The sequence below is a fragment of the Anomaloglossus baeobatrachus genome, chromosome 8 (genome assembly GCF_048569485.1).
Source record: "Anomaloglossus baeobatrachus isolate aAnoBae1 chromosome 8, aAnoBae1.hap1, whole genome shotgun sequence".
NCBI classification, from domain to species: domain Eukaryota; kingdom Metazoa; phylum Chordata; class Amphibia; order Anura; family Aromobatidae; genus Anomaloglossus; species Anomaloglossus baeobatrachus.
This window is the reverse complement of record NC_134360.1, coordinates 177,370,301-177,388,972: the sequence shown is the minus strand read 5'-3', so window position 1 is coordinate 177,388,972 and position 18,672 is coordinate 177,370,301. Positions and strand designations below refer to the sequence as shown.

The following is an 18,672-nucleotide window of genomic DNA, read 5'->3' as shown; positions in this document are numbered from 1 at the left end:
TCCGCGGTCACATGTAGTATTACCGGCATTGTGGCTGGTAGTGCCAGTAATACGGCATGTGACGACTGCCGCCAATGTAATATTACAGTCATCATGGCTACCATAGCTAGTAGTGCCAGTAATGCGGTATGCAACCACTGCAGTCAAATCACTGGCCAGTGGTCACACGTAGTATTACTGGCATCCTGGCTAGGGGTGCCAGTAATGCAGCATGTGACCACTGCAGACAATCACTGGTCACATAGTAATACTAGCATCGTGGCTAGTAGTTCGAGTAATTCAGCATGTGACTAGTTCCGTCAATTTAATATTACTGTCATCATGGCTACCATAGCTGGTAGTGCCGGTAATACAGCATGCAACCACTGTGGTCAATCACCAGTCACATGTAGTGTTACTGGCATTGCGGCTGGTAGTGCCAGTAATACGGCATGTGACCACTGACGCCAATGTAATTTTATGGTCATCATGGCTACCATGGCTGGTGGTGCAGGTAATACGGCATGTGACCACTGCGGTCAGACACTTGCTGCTTGTATACAAAGATCAGGCATACCAGCAGGGCTTCAGCGCTGAATTGTTGGGGAGGAGAGATGACTATAGTTTATTTTGTTATTTCACTTTTCAGAATCCTTGGGAGTTAAGAAATCTACAAAAAATGTCCAACAAATGTCCCGACTTATTATAGTAACATGTCCGCCATGTAATTAAGGTGCATAAGAGACAGCCAAGTACAGTAATACTAAAAGTCCTGGCATCAGATGTCCTCCTACTATGGGGAAAGAATGCAGTTTCCATCATCTCACAAATGTTCACTGTGCTCAGACCTGGACGGGCTATACTACAGGAGGCCACCAGAAATCACCAATTCCTGAACACACACAAAAAGCCATTGTTCCTCCAAGACGAGGTGTCATTTTGAGTGGAAACTAAGTAGAACTTTCCCTGGTAAACAAGTTACTTCAGAGTCTGTCCGACACACCGAGGGTCCCATCTGCTCACGTGTTTATGGAGAGGGATTAAAGCCTGACTCAACTTTTCACCTCAACATAAAAACAGGGTCCAACAACTATACATTATTGGAATTGCTTCATTTAGACTGGGCTCAAGACTACCGGATTTCATGATTTGTATAAGGACCACCTCACCAAGACCTACGAGTCTGATGCCTTCAGGTCAATGACTCATGGTCAGGCCGGGCCTTGAGGTCCTTAGCCTCAGCTGTGTTACAGTTATAACTTGGGGGCAATTAACTCTTTTGTGATACATGGGTTGATCTTGAAAAGTGACGTTCTACCACTAGAATATGCCATCACTACGATAATAGTGATCCAACCTCTAGAATCTCCAAATAACGGGAAAATGAAGGGTCCACCACACCGGAGTAGAGTCTATTCTTCTCCTTTTTGTCTCCGGCAGACTTGCACCCAGGCACCCTAATGTGTCACCACATCCAGTTTGAACCATCTGTGGCCAAAAGCGCTACTGTAAAAACGCAAAATCAGATGGGGAAACATCAATACACCAGCGATACGGCCCCTTCATATTTGTGATTGGTCAGGATCTTATAGGTTAAAACTTCACTCATCATAAAAAGAAGATTCATTTACGCCATATGACATACCCTTTAACTCTTTCTTGCTAAAACCATTTTTGTTCATTGGTTTTCATAACTTTTTTTTTTTATTATTATTTTTCCTTTGATATTTGAGGACTTTTTGTTGCTGTTATGGCACATGCAACTGAACAAGTCCATATTGATAGCCAGAAGCCACAGGATTGTATTTCACCATCGTGTTCCATTGGCCAGAGGCAGATCGGTGAAGCCTCCGCACCATCTGGCTCTACCGTTCCCTGCAAGCATAAAGGCTACTGCAGTATTGCCCTATTCACTTCAAAGGAACAATGCTGCCATACCCTGTGCCGCTGCCGCAGAGTAGATGACATGACGCAAACAATAAAGCGGCTGCTGCACACAGCCCACCGATCGGATATAGAGCCTATCCTAATTATAAGCTGTTAATATTATGATGTCAGAATATCCTTTAACCTCTTCTCCACGTGTTACATGCCAAGTGTGGGTGAATAGAGCAGGCTCACCAGCTGAGCCCGTACTGTACTCGGCAGGTGACGGCTGTGCTGCACAGCTGGTATCTGCCTGTAACAGCAGCAATGGGAGCTGGGTATCTATTGTTGCCATACGATTAAATCCGGGGGTCTTTTTATTTTGTGCTAGTTTATTTTATTGGGGGAGCATTACTAAAGTGGCGGTGATCAGGTGATCTCTGGGGGCTTGTATTTAGTCCACTCTGCATTATTACCCTGTGAGCCTTGCCTCAGTTGTAAAGACCATAAGTAGGAAAAAAAGGCCCATATCACTGGATCTATATGGCGAATTTAAAAACAAAACAAAAAAAACTCCAAAACTAACATACTCCGATGAGCAGCAGGAATAAAATAACAAAAACTGGACACTTAAAGGGAACCTGTCAGCAGAAATTTCGCCCAAAACCTAAAAGATTCCCCCTCTGCAGCTCCTGGGCTGCATTCTAGGAAGGTCCCTGTTATTATTGTGCCCCATGTGAGACCAAAATAAAGCCTTTATAAAGTGGTACCTTTTTGTATGCAGCTTCTGTAAATGGAACACGGGGGCGGGCTCTCTGCCGTCCGTTATTCTGCCTCCTGGTCCTGTATGCCGCCCCCATCGCTCCTTTCCATATCTGATGCACCGCCCACTGCTCCAGCCATCCCCGCGCATGCCCAGTGCCAGTCTCACAGGACTGAGCAGTGTGACCGCTGGTGACGTGTGCGCAGACAAGTGATTATGGGCGGGACTGTGACTGTTATCAGCAAGTACCCGCCCATAATCTCGTGAGCGCGCAAACCTCTCCAGCGGTCACACTGAGCTCAGTGTAGATGCTAGACTGTATGGGCTGCTTCCAGGGATGACGTCCCTTTGTCACGTGATAGTATTTTGAACACGCCCCTATCACGTGACAAAGGGACGTCATCCCTGGAAGCAGCCCATACAGTCTAGCATCTACACTGAGCTCAGTGTGACCGCTGGAGAGGTTTGCGCGCTTACGAGATTATGGGCGGGTACTTGCTGATAACAGTCACAGTCCCACCCATAATCACTTGTCTGCGCACACGTCACCAGCGGTCACACTGCTCAGTCCCGTGAGACTGGCACTGGGCATGCGCGTGGATGGCTGGAGCAGTGGGCGGTGCATCAGATATGGAAAGGAGCGATGGGGGCGGCATACAGGACCAGGAGGCAGAATAACGGACGGCAGAGAGCCCGCCCCCGTGTCCCATTTACAGAAGCTGCATACAAAAAGGTACCACTTTATAAAGGCTTTATTTTGGTCTCACATGGGGCACAATAATAACAGGGACCTTTCTAGAATGCAGCCCAGGAGCTGCAGAGGGGGAATCTTTTAGGTTTTGGGCGAAATTTCTGCTGACAGGTTCCCTTTAATGGAATTTTCCATTATTTTGAAACAGAGGACCTATCTATAAGGTAGACTATCAACATCAATCGCCCCCTTACCCCCACCGGTCTGGTGTCTGCAGCATCGGCAGAGGCCGGATGTACACCATGTGACGCGGAGCGGAACACCACCACGCTGTCAATTGTTTTTCTATTATTTTAAAGTGGTGACTACCCCTTTAAAACATGTAACGAAAAGGATTCAATCTCTTTAAACAAATTTAATTTACAGATCTGATTTGTAATATTTACTACCACCAAAATTAAGACTATGGGAGGATTTCCATGGCTAATTAGACCCAAGCAGAATCTGTTACCAAAGGTGATGAGCAGAACTCATGTTTGTGTCATTATCCATGAACATTTGGCCATGAGGAAGCTATCAGCAAAGTGGGACCCCAAATGTTTGACAACAGATCAGAGAAGCATGCGAGTGAAAACTTCCCGGTCCATTTGTCAGCGTTTCCGAACTGATAAGAACTTCCTGGATCGACTGGTCACTATGGATGGGACCTGGATTTATTTGTATGGCCCTGAAAACAAGGAGCAGTCAAAAGAGTGGAGGCACAGTGACTCTCCTCATCCAAAGAAGTTCAGGGTGCAAAAATCAGCCACTAAGCTGATGGCGTCTGTGTTCTGGGATAAGGAGGGCGTGCTGCTAGTGGACTACCTTCAAAAGGGTTCCACCATCAATGCAGGGTATTACATTGAACCTTTGGATCAACTGAAGGCAGCTCTGAAGGCCAAAAGGCGCGGCAAGCTGTCCAACGGAATCTTGTTCCTGCAAGACAACACCTCCGCTCACACTGCACAAGCGACCACTGTAAACTGGCAGAGCTGGGCTTCCAGCTGGTGACCACCCACTTTATTCCCCAGATCTAGCTCCCTCTCACTATCATCTGTTACCAAACCTTAAGCAACACCTCAAGTGTACCAAATTTCACACCATTTCTGATGCCATGGCTACCACGGATGCCTGGTTTGAGGCACAACCGAAATCCTTCTTTTTGCTAGGATTACAGAACTTGGAATACAGATGTAAGAAGTGTGCTGTCATCAGTGGAGAGTATGGGGAATAAATGTAAAGGTTCATCATCATATCTCGTTTCTTTCTGGGTAAAGACAAAGACTTATCAGCAGCCCTTCGTATATACCCGGACTTTACGTTATTTTCAGAGCAAACTTGGTAGCCGTCTGCTGTTCATTACAATGTGGCCATAAGAAAGCTTCTGGCAATGTCCTGCATCCACAAAGCTATTCACAGAGATCAGCAGCCGAAATGTAATACCTGGCAAATGATGTGATATTATATAATCCAGCGGTCGGCATATCCTTCTCGCTAGTGATGAAAGACTTAAGAATGTGAGACGGCGATTTCTACTGATAAAGCCAAAGCTGGAATAGTTAATGGGAATATGAGGTCAGGTTGCATGCTCTGTGAAGGGTTAACCGAGTGGGCACTGACAATGAATATGGTGGTCCTCCTGGGTACCACATGTGATAACTGCATTGGCCAAACTGGCAGCTAGCGTGTTGCTTCCAATGTACGGCCCATCCTAACTTTAGTTAACCCCTTCACTCCCGAGCCTGTTTTCACCTTCCCGACCAGGCCCAATTTTACAATTCTGACCTGTGTCACTTTATGTGGTAATAACTCTGGAACGCTTCAACAGATCCCAGTGACTGTAACACTTTACTTTCAAAACAAACCAAAAAACTAGACCCCTCAAGGAATTTATCTAGATGTGTTGTGAGCACCTTGAACCCCCCAGGTGTTTCACAAAATTTTATAAACGGTCAAAAATGAGAAAAGACATTTTTGCTACAAAAATGTTGCTTTAGCCTCAATTTTTTTGATTGTCACAAGGGTAACAGTAGAAATGGACAGTACACCTGTTTGGGCGCACAAGCGCTATTTGAATTTTGAAACGTAAAATTGGCTGAAATAGATAGCGAATGCAATGTCATGTTTCCAGAGTCCCTGATGTGTCTGAACAGTAGACAACCCCCACAAGTGACCCAAATTTTGGAAACTACACTCCTCAATGAATCGTTCTAGAGGTGTGGTGAGCACTTTGAACCCACAGGTAATTTATAGAATTTTAAAATGTTGAGCTGTAAAACTAAAAAACTTTGTTGCAAAAAAGTTGTTTTAGCCCCAATTTGTTGGTTTTTCCGAAAGTAAGAGGAGAAAAGAGACCACAGAATTTATTGTGCAATTTCTCTTCAGTACGCCAATACCCCATGTGGTCGAAAAGTACTGTTTGGGTGCACTGCAGGGCTCGGAAGGTAAGGAGCGCTATTTGAATTCTGGAGCGCCATTTTCGCTGGAACAGATTGTGGACGTCATGTCACATTTGAAGATCCCCTAGCATGCCAAAATCGCAGAACCCTTACAAGTAACCCCATTTTGGAAACCAAAACTCTTAAGGAACTCATCTAGGAGTGTAGTGAGCATTTTTAACCCACAGACGATTCAACAAATTGTATACTATTGGCAGAGAAAATGAAAATTTCCCATTTTTCCAATAAAATGTTGTTTTAGCCCCAAGTTTTACATTTTTATAAGGGCTATTAGGAAAAAGGGCCCACACACTGTTGTGCAATTCCTCCTGAGTGCGCCAATACATGTAATCAGGAAGTACTTTTCAGGCACAGTGCTAAGCCCAAAATGAAAGAGCGACATATTGGACTTCAGATTTTGCTGTTATGGTTTGCGGGTGCCATGTCACATTGGCAGAACCCCCCATAAGTGACCCCATATTACAAAATACACCTCTCACTGAATTCTTCTAGGGGTGCAGTGAGAATATTGATACCACAAGTATGTCACAGCATTTTATACTCTTGGGCAGTGAAGAAAATTACATTTTTACCACAAAAATTCTGTTATAGCCCCAGATTGTACATTTTTTCATGGTGAAATTGATAAACTGGCACCAAAATTTGTCAAAGAATTTCTGCTAAACATGACAATACCCCAAACGTTGCAGAACAGTACTGCTTAGCCACATGGTGAGCCTCATGAGGGAAGGAGCGCTATTTGACTCTTGAAGCACAAAAAGAGAATTTTGTTTACTTACCGTAAATTCTTTTTCTTATAGTTCCGACATGGGAGACCCAAACCATGGGGTGTATAGCTTCTGCCTCCGGAGGACACACAAAGTACTACACTAAAAGTGTAGCTCCTCCCTCCGAGCATATACACTCCCCGGATGACAAATCCAACCAGTTTAGTGCCAAAGGTGAAGGAGGACATCCACCCATAAGTAGAGATAGAGTAAAAACCCGGAATAACCGGAACCTCTGTCTACAACAACAGCCGGTGAAAACACACGGAACAAGAAAGCTGCCAACAGGCAACAGGGAGGGTGCTGGGTCTCCCATGTCGGAACTATAAGAAAAAGAATTTACGGTAAGTAAACAAAATTCTCTTTTTCTTCATCGTTCCTATGGGAGACCCAGACCATGGGACGTCTCAAAGCAGTCCATGGGTGGGAAATAAACAGAAACTGAGAAGTAGGCAAACCTAACTTCACAAATGGGCGACAGCCGTCCGAGGGATGCGTCTGCCCAAGCTCGCATCTGCCGAAGCATGAGCATGCACTTGGTAGTGCTTCGAAAGGGTGTGCAGACTAGACCAAGTGGCAGCCTGACAGACCTGCTGAGCCGTAGCGCAAGAGGCACCGACAGCTCTGGTCGAGTGCGCCTTAATCCCCGGCGGGGGAGGCACCTGAGATCATTGGTAGGCATCGGATATGGCCGACCTAATCCAACGAGCTAGGGTCGGTTTAGAAGCCGAGAAACCCTTGCGCTGACCTGTGGTCAGCACAAAAAAAAGAGGTGCACCGCCTAAAAAACAGCGGTGCGTGACACATAGATCCGGAGCGTCCGCACCAAATCTAAAGCATGCAACGCTTTCTCAAAGCAATGCACAGGGGCCGAACAAAGGGAAGACAATGAAATGTCCTGGTTAAGGTGGAAAGAAGACACCACCTGAGGGAGAAGGCCCGGAGTCGGACGGAGAACCACCTTGTCTTGGTGAAAAAAACCAAAAAGGGTGACTCCGAAGAGAGCACAGTCAAATCAGAGACTTTCCTGAGAGAAATTATGGCCACCAGAAAGACCACTTTCTGTGAAAGACAAAACAACGAAACCTCCCTAAGAGGCTCAAAGGGGGGTTTCTGTAAGGCCATGAGGACCAGATTAAGGTCTCAGGGATCCAGAGACCGCCGGTAAGGCGGAATGATGTGAGGTGCGCCCTGCATGAAGGTGCGCACCTGGGCCAGCCGGGCGATACGCCGCTGGAACAACGCTGACAGAGCCGAGACCTGTCCCGTGAGGGAATGAGGGACAGTCCTAGCTGCAGGCTGGACTGTAGAAAGGACAGGATGGTCGGCAAGGAAAAAACGGCCAAGGAGCATGGCCGGAAGAACGACACCAGGACAGGAAAATTCTCCAAGTCCTGTGGTAAATCCTGGCCGAGGAAGACTTCCGAGCCTGAGTCATAGTGAAGATGACCTCGGAAGGAAGCCTGAAACTGTAAGGATTCAGGGCTCAAGAGCCACGCCGTCAATCTGAGAGCCGCAGAATTCTGGCGGAAAACGGACCCTCTGAGAGAAGGTCTGGCCGGTCCGGGAGATGCCACAGCACCTCTACGGACAGACGAAGCAGGTCTGGGAACCAAGCTCGCCTGGGCCAGTCTGGGGCGATGAGTACGACCCGACGGCCCTCCATTCTGATCTTGCGCAGGACTCTGGGCAAGAGAGCTAGAGGGGGAAACACATAGGCCAGGCGGAACTGGGACCAACCTGGAACCAGCGCGTCCGCTGTCAAGGCCTGAGGATCGTGGGAGCGAGCCACGTAAACCGGGACCTTGTTGTTGTGCCTGGATGCCATTAGATCCACTTCCGGAGTGCTCCGCCTGCTAAATTGACCGGACCACTGCCGGATGCAGGGCCCACTCGCTGCTGTCCACGGTTTGACGGCTGAGATAAACTGCCTCCCAGTTTTCTACGCCTGGGATGTGGACTGCGGATATGGCGGACTTGGAGTCCTCCGTCCACTGAAGGATACGTTGAACTTCCAACATTGCTAGGCGGCTGCGAGTCCTAGGAGTACAGCCCTGATTTCCAGCACATTGATCAAGAGGGCTGATTCGGACGGAGTCCAAGTGCCCTGCGCTCTTGGTCTGTGGCGACAGAGCCACCCGCCTGTGCCAGGGAGAGGTCCCTTGTCCCAACAGCGGAAAATGTCCAGCTGCAGGGGACGCAGATGGAACTGGCAAGGGGAACCGCTTCCATTGACGCCACCATCTGACCCAGCACCTGCATGAGGTGCCTGATGGAATGACGGCGGAGCCTCAGCAGAGAGCGAACCGCCAGATGAAGGGACTGCTGTTTGACTAAGGGCAGCTTCACAAGTGCCAGCAGAGTCTCGATTGCATCCCTAGGTACGTAAGTTCCTGGGTCAGGGTCAGAGTGGACTTGCAAGCGTGGCGAGAGTGAGCGAGACACTCCGCTGAGAGTGAGCGAGACACTCCGCTGAGAGTGAGCGAGACACTCCGCTGAGAGTGAGCGAGACACTCCGCTGAGAGTGAGCGAGACACTCCGCTGAGAGTGAGCGAGACACTCCGCTGAGAGTCTGCACTGGATGAAGCCCTGACTAGAAGGCCGTCCAGGTAAGGAATCACTACCAACCCCTGGAGGAGCAGAACCGCAACTGGTGAATGCACGAGGGGCCGTGGCTAACCCAAAGGAGAGAGCCACAAATTGGAAATGTTCCTCTCTGATTACAAAACGTAGCCAACGCTGGTGTGAAACTGCGAATGGCACATGCAGATAGACATCTCTGATGTCGATGGATGCTAAGAAATCTCCTTGGGTCATTGACTGATCGCAGAGATTCCATGCAAAATTGCCGCACCTGAACATGCTTGTTGAGAAGCTTGAGATCCAGGTCGGAAAGCACCGTCCTTTTCGGGGACTAGGAAGAGATTTGAGTAGAAATCTCAGAACCGTTCCCAGTCGGGAACTGGTACAATTACTCCATTGGCCTGCAAGAATGCCACGGCCTGTGAGAAGGAGGCGGCCTTGGAGCAGGGGGGAGTTGACAGAAAAAATCTGTTTGGTGGCTGGATAGAATTCTATTCTGTAGCCGTGGGAGATGGTAACCCACACCCACTGATCGAAGACGTGTTGAAACCACACGTCGCCCAAGAGGGAGAGCCTGCCACCGACCAAGGACGGTACTGGCGCGGCCAGATAATCAAGAGGAGGCTGCCTTGGTGGCAGCAGCTCCTGCCGACTTAGGACGCGGCTTCATGCGCCAGTTGGTTTACGGACCTTGGCTGAGTTAGTGGACGAGGCCGAGGGCTTAGAGGACGACCAGTTAGAGGAAACGAAAGGAACGAAACCTCGACTGGTTCCTGCCCTGGAAAGGTTTCCTGGGTTGTGGCATGGAAGTACTCTTCCTGCCAAAAACTTCCATAATAATTTCATCCAGTTGTTCACCGAATAGACTGGTCCTAGCAAAGGGGAGTCCAGCAAGGAACTTCTTAAGAAGCATCTGCCTTCCACTCTCGAAGCCACAGTAATCTGCGGATAGCGAGGGAAGTAGTCGTGGTCACCGCATTGCGGTGACAGACTCCAGCTATAGGATGAAAAGACTGAAGTCTGGAAGTTAAGGCAACCATTTCGGGCATAAAGACCCTGGTAAGGGAATGCATTTCCTCCCGAGAAGCAGAGACGGCTTTGAAAGCCCGCACTGCTGCAAAAGATGGGGAGAACGAAGCCCCTGCCGCCTCATATATAGATTTGGCCAGGAGGACAACCTAGCGGACAGTGGGGAAAGCACCGTCCTGCCGTCAGCCACTGATACAACTGTCCGGGCTGAAGTCCAGAACACCGGAGGGTCCACCCTTGGTGAATGAGCCCACTCCCTGACCACCACTGGTGGAAGGGGGAACAGTCATCAGAACCACGCTTTGGGAAGCGTCTGTCAGGACAGGCTCTGGGCTTGGTCACAGTGACCTGAAAACTGGAGTGGATAAGGAACACACTCCTTGTTCTCTTAGGCAAGGTATACTGATGCTTTTCTGCCAAAGAGGGGTGCTCCCCTGATACAGGCAGATTGGGGTCCAGTACAAATATAATGGACGCAATCAAATCATTAGCATCTGCGTCTGTGTGTGTGACTTCCTGAACACAAAGCATTGAACTGGTTGGATTTGTCATCCGGGGAGTGTATATGCTCGGAGGGAGGAGCTACACTTTTAGTGTAGTACTTTGTGTGTCCTCCGGAGGCAGAAGCTATACACCCATGGTCTGGGTCTCCCATAGGAACGATGAAGAAATGTTCCTAGAATAGATTTCAGACTCCATATACAGGGCCCCTAAGAGTCAGAAGAGCAGTATTCCTCTCAAGTGACCCTATTTTGGAAATTACACCCATCTGGAAATTTATCTACAGGTGCAGTGACGATTTTGACTCCACAGGTGTCTTACAGAAACAAGCAGCAATGGATGTTGAGGAGTGAAAATTGAAAATCTGTCATTGTAGTGCCCAGTACATTGTAGTGCCCATACACTGTAGTCCCAATACATTGTAGTGCCCGTATATTGTGCCCAGCTCATACTTCTAGAGATATATTTGCCAATCAAAGCATGCTGTGATTTTTTTCTCAGTCTTTTTAAAGGTGAGGAAAAAAACTCGCAGACTGACATGTAACATTGACTAACATTGAGCTAAGTGCCGATTTAAACGGTAATGTGAGCGAGCCCTAAGGCACACTGTGGGGCTCAAAAGGGAGTGTGGCATTTGGATATGGGAGCGCAGAATTTGCTGTATTTCTTTTGAGAGAACCATATTGATTTTCCATAGCAGAATAAAAGAGCCATAAAGGTGGCATCAGGAAGGTCCGACCATCTGATGTCTTCAGGGGCCTACTGACTTCCTCCAACCAGATGATGTCAGGAGAGAAAAAGATAAAGAAGTTTTAATGAATTCCGATTGGAAGAATGAGGCACTTTTATCCCCGATAGAATGGAGCGGCAGAGCACATGGTAGACCGGTGCTACAATCATTCCCTATGGGGCTGCTGAGTTTGACTTTTTTCAGGTAGCCCTATAGAGAATAAATAAAAGTGTGGTTGGGCAAATCCAACCAGGCCCTCCATTTTGTAACAGGGATAAAACTGCCCTGTTCTGCGGACCGATGTAGGTCCCAGCAGTCAGACCCCCATGAATCAGATAGTTTTCACTTATTGTGTGAATAGGTGATAACTTGTTTCCACTGGACAACCACTTTAACCCCTTAATGACCCATGACGTACTAGATACGTCATGGATCGTTTCCCGGTAAGCCCCGCCCCCTGCCGCCGGCGGGCGGCGGCGAGACGCGCACATATCAGCTGTTATCAACAGCTGATATGTGTGCCTGCTAGCCGCGGGTGGAATCGCTTCCACCCGCGGCCATTAACCCCTTACATTTCGCTGCCAAAGTCTTGGCAGCGATATGTATATGGGCGCCGCCATGACAGTGACTTACCCCGCCCCCGCCGGAAGTCACGTGACATGATCACGTGACTTTCGGCGGTTGCCATGGTAGCACAGGGTCATGTGATGACGCCTGTGGCTAACATGAGTCACTTCCTCTCAATGCCGGAATACAGCCGGCATTGAAAGTGAAGCAGCAAATCTGCAGTTCTCAGCTCTGTAGCTGAGATCTGCAGATTGTGCAAAGCGATCGGATTGCTGATCGCAATAGCCCCCTAGGGGGACTAGTAAAATAAAAAAAAAGTATAAAAAAAAAGTTTTAAAAAATTAAAAAAAAATAAAAAAACCTAAAAGTTCAAATCACCCCCCTTTCACCCCATTGAAAATTAAAGGGTTAAAAAAATAAAAAATACACACATATTTGGTATCGCCGCGTTCAGAAATGCCCGATCTATCAAAATATAAAATCAATGAATCTGATCAGTAAACGGCGTAGTGGCAAAAAAATTCCAAACGCCAAAATTACGTTTTTTGGTCGCCGCAAATTTTGCGCAAAATGCAATAACAGGCGATCAAAACGTAGCATCTGCGCAAAAATGGTACCGTTAAGAACGTCAGGTCAAGACGCAAAAAACAAGCCATCACTGAGCCTCAGATCCTGAAAAATGAGAATGCTATGGGTTTTGGAAAATGGCGCAAAACGTGCGCCACGTTTTTCGGACAAGCTTGTGAATTTTTTTTAACCCCTTAGATACAAGTAAACCTATACATGTTTGGTGTCTATAAACTCGCACCGACCTGAGGCATCATACCCACACATCAGTTTTACCATATAGTGAACACGGTGAATAAAATATCCCAAAAACTATTGTACAATCCCACTTTTTTCCAATTTTTCCGCACTTGGAATTTTTTTGCCGTTTTCCAGTACACTATATGGTAAAACTTATGGTTTCATTTAAAAGTACAACTCGTCCCGCAAAAAACAAGCCCTCATATGGCAAGATTGATGGAAAAATAAAAAAGTTACGCCTCTCGGAAGAAGGGGAGCAAAAAACAAAAACGCAAAAACGGAAAGTGCCCGGGGGCTGAAGGGGTTAAGGCTATATGCACATGCGGTATTTTTTGTCGCGTTTTTTGGTGCAGTTTTGTTGTCAGAACTTTCTGACATTTGACTTCCCAGCAAAGTCTATGAGAAGTCAGATTTGCTAAGCGCACATTGCAGTATATTTGTCAGCAGTTTATTTTTACAAATGTTTGAGACAAAAAAGCAGCATGTTCATTTTTTCTTGCGTTTTTGTCAACTTTTGTCACCCATTGAAATCAATGAGGGCATGAAAAACGCATGCTATCAAATTGGTGCGTTTTGCATGCGTTTTACCTGCGGTTTTGTCAACAAAAACGCAGCTCACCAACTTAGTTCCAGAATGACAAAATCAATGCGGGAGTGATTTTGGCATGTCAGTGTCTCTCTCACTCTCTCCAAGCGCTTTATACTCACCGATCACCAGCTGTCACACTGCTCCCGCAGCCTCTCATCTTTTTCCGGACCCGCTCATTAGCCTCCATATTCACCCCTCCCCCTGTCTGTGATTGGTTGCAGTCAGACGAGCCCCCATGCTGAGTGACAGTTGTCTGACTGCAACCAATCACAACTGCCTGTGGGCGTGTCTGCATCGTAAAGTACAGTACACTTCAGTAGCAGCCTGACCCTCACAGCAGTGAACACGTGACGTCACTACTGCGACACACGCCGTACTGCGGGACCTTAGCTGTGATGTCAGGGGTTAAGCTCAGTTACTTCTGATCGCTGCGGTTCTGTCTGCACTTACAGCGTGCATTCATGCTGTATGGCGCTCGCTGTGACAGGACAGGGATGTAGCAGAACTGAATCGCCGTGGGACCTCGTGTGGATTACTTCAGACCTGGAGGGGTGTTTGGGGGTTAATAATGTTGTGAAAGAGGGGGCTTTTTATTTTATTTGAAATAAAGGATTTTTGGCTGTTTGTGGTTATTTACTTTCACTTATAGATTAATGATGTCGGGTGTCTCAGACACCCGACATCAATAACCTAGGGCTTAGTGGCAGCTAAGGGCTGCCATTAACCCCTTATTATCGATTGTCACCGCACCAGGGCAATCTGGAAGAGCTGGGTCCAGCGCCAGAATTGGCGCATCTTATGGATGCGTCACTTCTGGGGTGGCGGTGGGCTGCTATTCTTAGGCTGGAATGGGCCAAATAATGATGGCCCTTCCCACCCTAATAATATCAGCCCCCAGTTGTCTGCTGCACCTTGGCTGTTATTAAAAAAATGGGGGGACCCCACATCATTTTTTTTTTTAATAAATCAATTAATTAAAAAAAGTGTGGGATCCCTTGATCCCCTCTATGTTTCATAAACAGCCAAAGTACAGCAGACAGAGGGTTGCAGCCCACAGCTGAGGGTTGCAATCTGCAGCTGTTGCTGTTCCTGTGCTGTATCATTTTTTTTACCCCCACCCCAAAATTAAAAAAAAAAAAACAGCTTGCCAAGCTGGCTATCCCTCTATCAAGCTATTCTGTTATTTCTTTCTATGTATTCTGTTCTTTCTTATTATCTAATCTATATGTTCTTATTATCTATCCATCCATCTATTCTAGCTATCTATTCATTATCATATTTTGTTTTTCCTTTAACAAACGCAATAACAAAAACGCACCAAAAACACACCTACATTACAAGCAGTTTTTTTTTTATATTTCCAGGCTCTCTCTGACAAGCTGCAGTTTTGGCTGCAGAAAAAACTGCAGCGTGCGTATGTAGCCTTAGATGTCTCCTTCTCAGACCCCCACTGTGATACTGGTACTGTTGTTTGGTTATTTGGCCAATATTGACCTATTGGCGCCATAACCTACCATTGGCATGCGGGTGGGTATAATAACCAAATGGTATGAACGGATACTCACTCGTTCACTTTTTATGGACCCGGTTACTTCTTCATCGTTGAGGTGCCGCTTAAACTTTGGAGGCATGGCGTGTGATTGTGTGGTAGAGCGCCGAGAAGATTCACTTGTTTCTTGTTATTTAGCTTCTGGGCGCTGCAAAACACAAAGTATAACAAGTGACTGCAAAATCAGACTGACACAACGTCCATCGAAGGTTCAAAGCAGAGCGGTGAGCAGCGGCTGTCAGGCACCAGGCGGAGCCCCGGCTCTCAGGCCTCAGGTCTTGCAGTGGAGATGTTGTCTATTGGGAACCAACAGAATTTGCATTATAGCTGAAGCGGCAGCACGGCTCCTCTCATTTCTGTATTGGTTAGTGAGGGGTGTTGCTGCTCGTCAAGCAGAGGTTGTGTTGAGGGTCCAACCCCGAAAAGGTATCACCAAACAGCAACGTTTATCCCCATTAGTATGGAGCAACATGTCGGATACTCCATTACTTCTCTATGGGGTCGCCGGAAAAATGTGAGTGCAGTGCTCAGCAGCCCCATGAGGAATGAATGGAGCGACAGTCGAGCATGTGCACTAATAGGGATAGGTGTCTCATTCTGCCGATCGGCTGAGGTCCCATAGGTCAGACAGCGACTGGTCAATAAGTTATCACCAGTTGTTTTCACTGGAGAAATCCCTTTAAGGGATCGTTCAGACCAACATATTTCACTCCTGTGTGCTATCGCTATACAGAATGAACAGCAAATAGACTAATACAAGTCAGCGGGTTAGTTCACATGAGCATTCACGTCACACACATGGACCAATGGGCTGTATGTAAAAGGAATGGCAGCACTTTAGGATCACACAGCCACTAATCTCAATGGGCGTATTAAAAAAATGAATGCCATACATCGCCCGTCCATCCAGCGCCCATCCATCCCTACGTCACCTGTCCATCCAGCGTCTATCCGTCCCTACGGCCCCCATCCGTCACTACGGCCACCATCCATCCAGCGCCCATCCGCCCCTACGGCCCCCATCAATCCAGCGCCCATCCGTCCTACAGCCCACATCCATCCGTCTCTACGGCGCCTATCCATTCAGCGCCCATCCATCCTATGGCCCCCATCCATCCAGCGCTCATCCGTCCTACGGCCCCCCATCCATCACTACAGCCCCCATCCATCCCTACGTCACCTGTCCATCCAGCATCCTTCCGTCCCTACGGCCCCCATCCATCCAGCGCCCATCCGTCACTACGGCCCCCATCCATCCAGCGCCCATCCGTCACTACGGCCCCCATCCATCCAGCGCCCATCCGTCACTACAGCCCCAATCCATCCCAATGTCACCTGTCCATCCAGCGTCCTTCCGTCCCTACGGCCCCCATCCATCCAGCACCCATCCATCCCTACGGCCTCATCCATCCAGAGCCCATCCGTCCCTATGGCCCCCATCCATCCAGCACCCATCCATCCCAATGTCACCTGTCCATCCAGCGTCCTTCCGTCCCTACGGCCCCCATCCATCCAGCACCCATCCATCCCTACGGCCTCATCCATCCAGAGCCCATCCGTCCCTATGGCCCCCATCCATCCAGCGCCCATCCGTCACTACGGTGACGGTCCTTATCAATCCAGAGTCCATCCATCCCTACGGTCCTCATCCATCCAGAGCCCATCCATCTCTACGGTCCCCATCCATCCAGCGCCCATGCATCCTTACGGTCCCCATCCATCCAGCGCCCATCCATCCCTACAGTCCCCATCCATTTAGCGCTAATCCGTCCTACGGCCCCCAACCATCCAGCGCCCATCCATCCCTACAGTCCCCATCCATTTAGCGCTAATCCGTCCTACGGCCCTCATCCATCCAGTACCCATCCGTCCCTACGGCCCCCATCCACCCAGAGCCCATCCGTCCCTATGGCCCCCATCCATCCAGAGCCCATCCAGACCATCCGCACAGCGCCCGACCATCCGCACAGCGCCCGACCATCCGCACAGCGCTCATTTTTTACATATTCATTGCAATTATTCAGACAGAAAATTGCCCATTTTTATATTCTTTTAAAGGGGTACTCCCATCTGTGACCCTTATGGTTTATACAGATTCCTGGCTATTTCAGGACTCCCATAGAAGAGACTGGTGAGGGTGGCACATGTGCACCCACACTGGCATTGCTGGCAGCATGAGCCTCGGCACATCATCCGGAGGAGCGCGGAGACCAGCACACATGTATGGCATCATGACATTATTGATCAGTGGCTGGTACACTATGCTTATGTTATAGATCAGCCCCGTTGTTCCTATCCCTTCCATACTAGGGCTGATGTGACAGCTCCTCCCGCCATGATGAGGGCAGGATCCGTGCTGGAATAGTGTCCAGGCCTCCCACACTCCGGCACCATCACCCTGACCCCGCACCATGGATTATCCTGCAGACACTGGAGGCGCAGGTGCACGGGAGGACTGATCACTGATGTGCCGGGGCCCGCACTGCTCCACACACAGCACATCACAGCCTGACCATCAATCTCCCCGGCACCAACACAAAACCGATTACCGGGCTCCCGGTGCCGCTGTCTCCCCTGAGCAGAACCGTTTTCTGCGGTTGTGTCTGGATGGAGCTGCTCCTGTCAGGAATGACGTCACAGGAACGGGCGGGGCCTCCTCCAGAGCAGCGCGAGACCAGGAAGCAATTGTGCTGTGGATGAGCGGAGTGTGGCCGGTGATGAGCGGAGTGTGGCCGGTGATGAGCGGAGTGTGGCCGGTGATGAACGGAGTGTGGCCGGTGATGAGCGGAGTGTGGCCGGTGATGAACGGAGGCTGCTGATGAGCGGAGTGAGGCCGGTGATGAGCGGAGTGAGGCTGCTGATGAGCGGAGTGTGGCCGGTGATGAGCGGAGTGTGGCCGGTGATGAGCGGAGTGTGGCCGGTGGTGAGCGGAGTGTGGCCGGTGATGAACGGAGGCTGCTGATGAGCGGAGTGAGGCCGGTGATGAGCGGAGTGAGGCTGCTGATGAGCGGAGTGTGGCCGGTGATGAGCGGAGTGAGGCTGCTGATGAGCGGAGTGTGGCCGGTGATGAGCGGAGTGAGGCTGCTGATGAGCGGAGTGTGGCCGGTGATGAGCGGAGTGTGGCCGGTGATGAGCGGAGTGTGGCCGGTGATGAGCGGAGTGTGGCCGGTGATGAGCGGAGTGTGGCCGGTGATGAGCGGAGTGTGGCCGGTGATGAGCGGAGTGTGGCCGGTGATGAGCGGAGTGTGGCCGGTGATGAGCGGAGTGTGGCCGGTGATGAGCGGAGTGTGGCCGGTGATGAGCGGAGTGTGGCCGGTGATGAGCGGAGTGTGGCCGGTGATGAGCGGAGTGAGGCCGGTGATGAGCGGAGTGTGGCCGGTGATGAGCGGAGTGTGGCCGGTGATGAGCGGAGTGTGGCCGGTGATGAGCGGAGTGTGGCCGGTGATGAGCGGAGTGTGGCCGGTGATGAGCGGAGTGTGGCCGGTGATGAGCGGAGTGTGGCCGGTGATGAGCGGAGTGTGGCCGGTGATGAGCGGAGTGTGGCCGGTGATGAGCGGAGTGTGGCCGGTGATGAGCGGAGTGTGGCCGGTGATGAGCCGGTGATGAGCGGAGTGAGGCCGGTGATGAGCGGAGTGAGGCTGCTGATGAGCGGAGTGTGGCCGGTGATGAGCGGAGTGAGGCTGCTGATGAGCGGAGTGTGGCCGGTGATGAGCGGAGTGAGGCTGCTGATGAGCGGAGTGTGGCCGGTGATGA

The 18,672-nt window shown here is 49.4% G+C and overlaps 1 protein-coding gene across 1 annotated transcript in view; it reads right to left on the bottom strand.

Annotated features, from left to right (window-relative positions):
* VAMP4 (vesicle associated membrane protein 4) overlaps positions 1–17,577 on the bottom strand; it is a 69,838-nt gene extending 52,261 nt beyond the window's left edge. The window contains exons 1-2 of the mRNA XM_075320995.1: positions 17,469–17,577; positions 14,936–15,067 (exon numbers count right to left, since the gene is read on the bottom strand). Of these exons, the coding sequence (XP_075177110.1) occupies positions 14,936–15,001 (66 nt within the window). The 5' untranslated portion in view covers positions 15,002–15,067; positions 17,469–17,577. The remainder of the gene's footprint in view (positions 1–14,935; positions 15,068–17,468) is intronic.
* Positions 17,578–18,672: the final 1,095 nt, after the last annotated feature.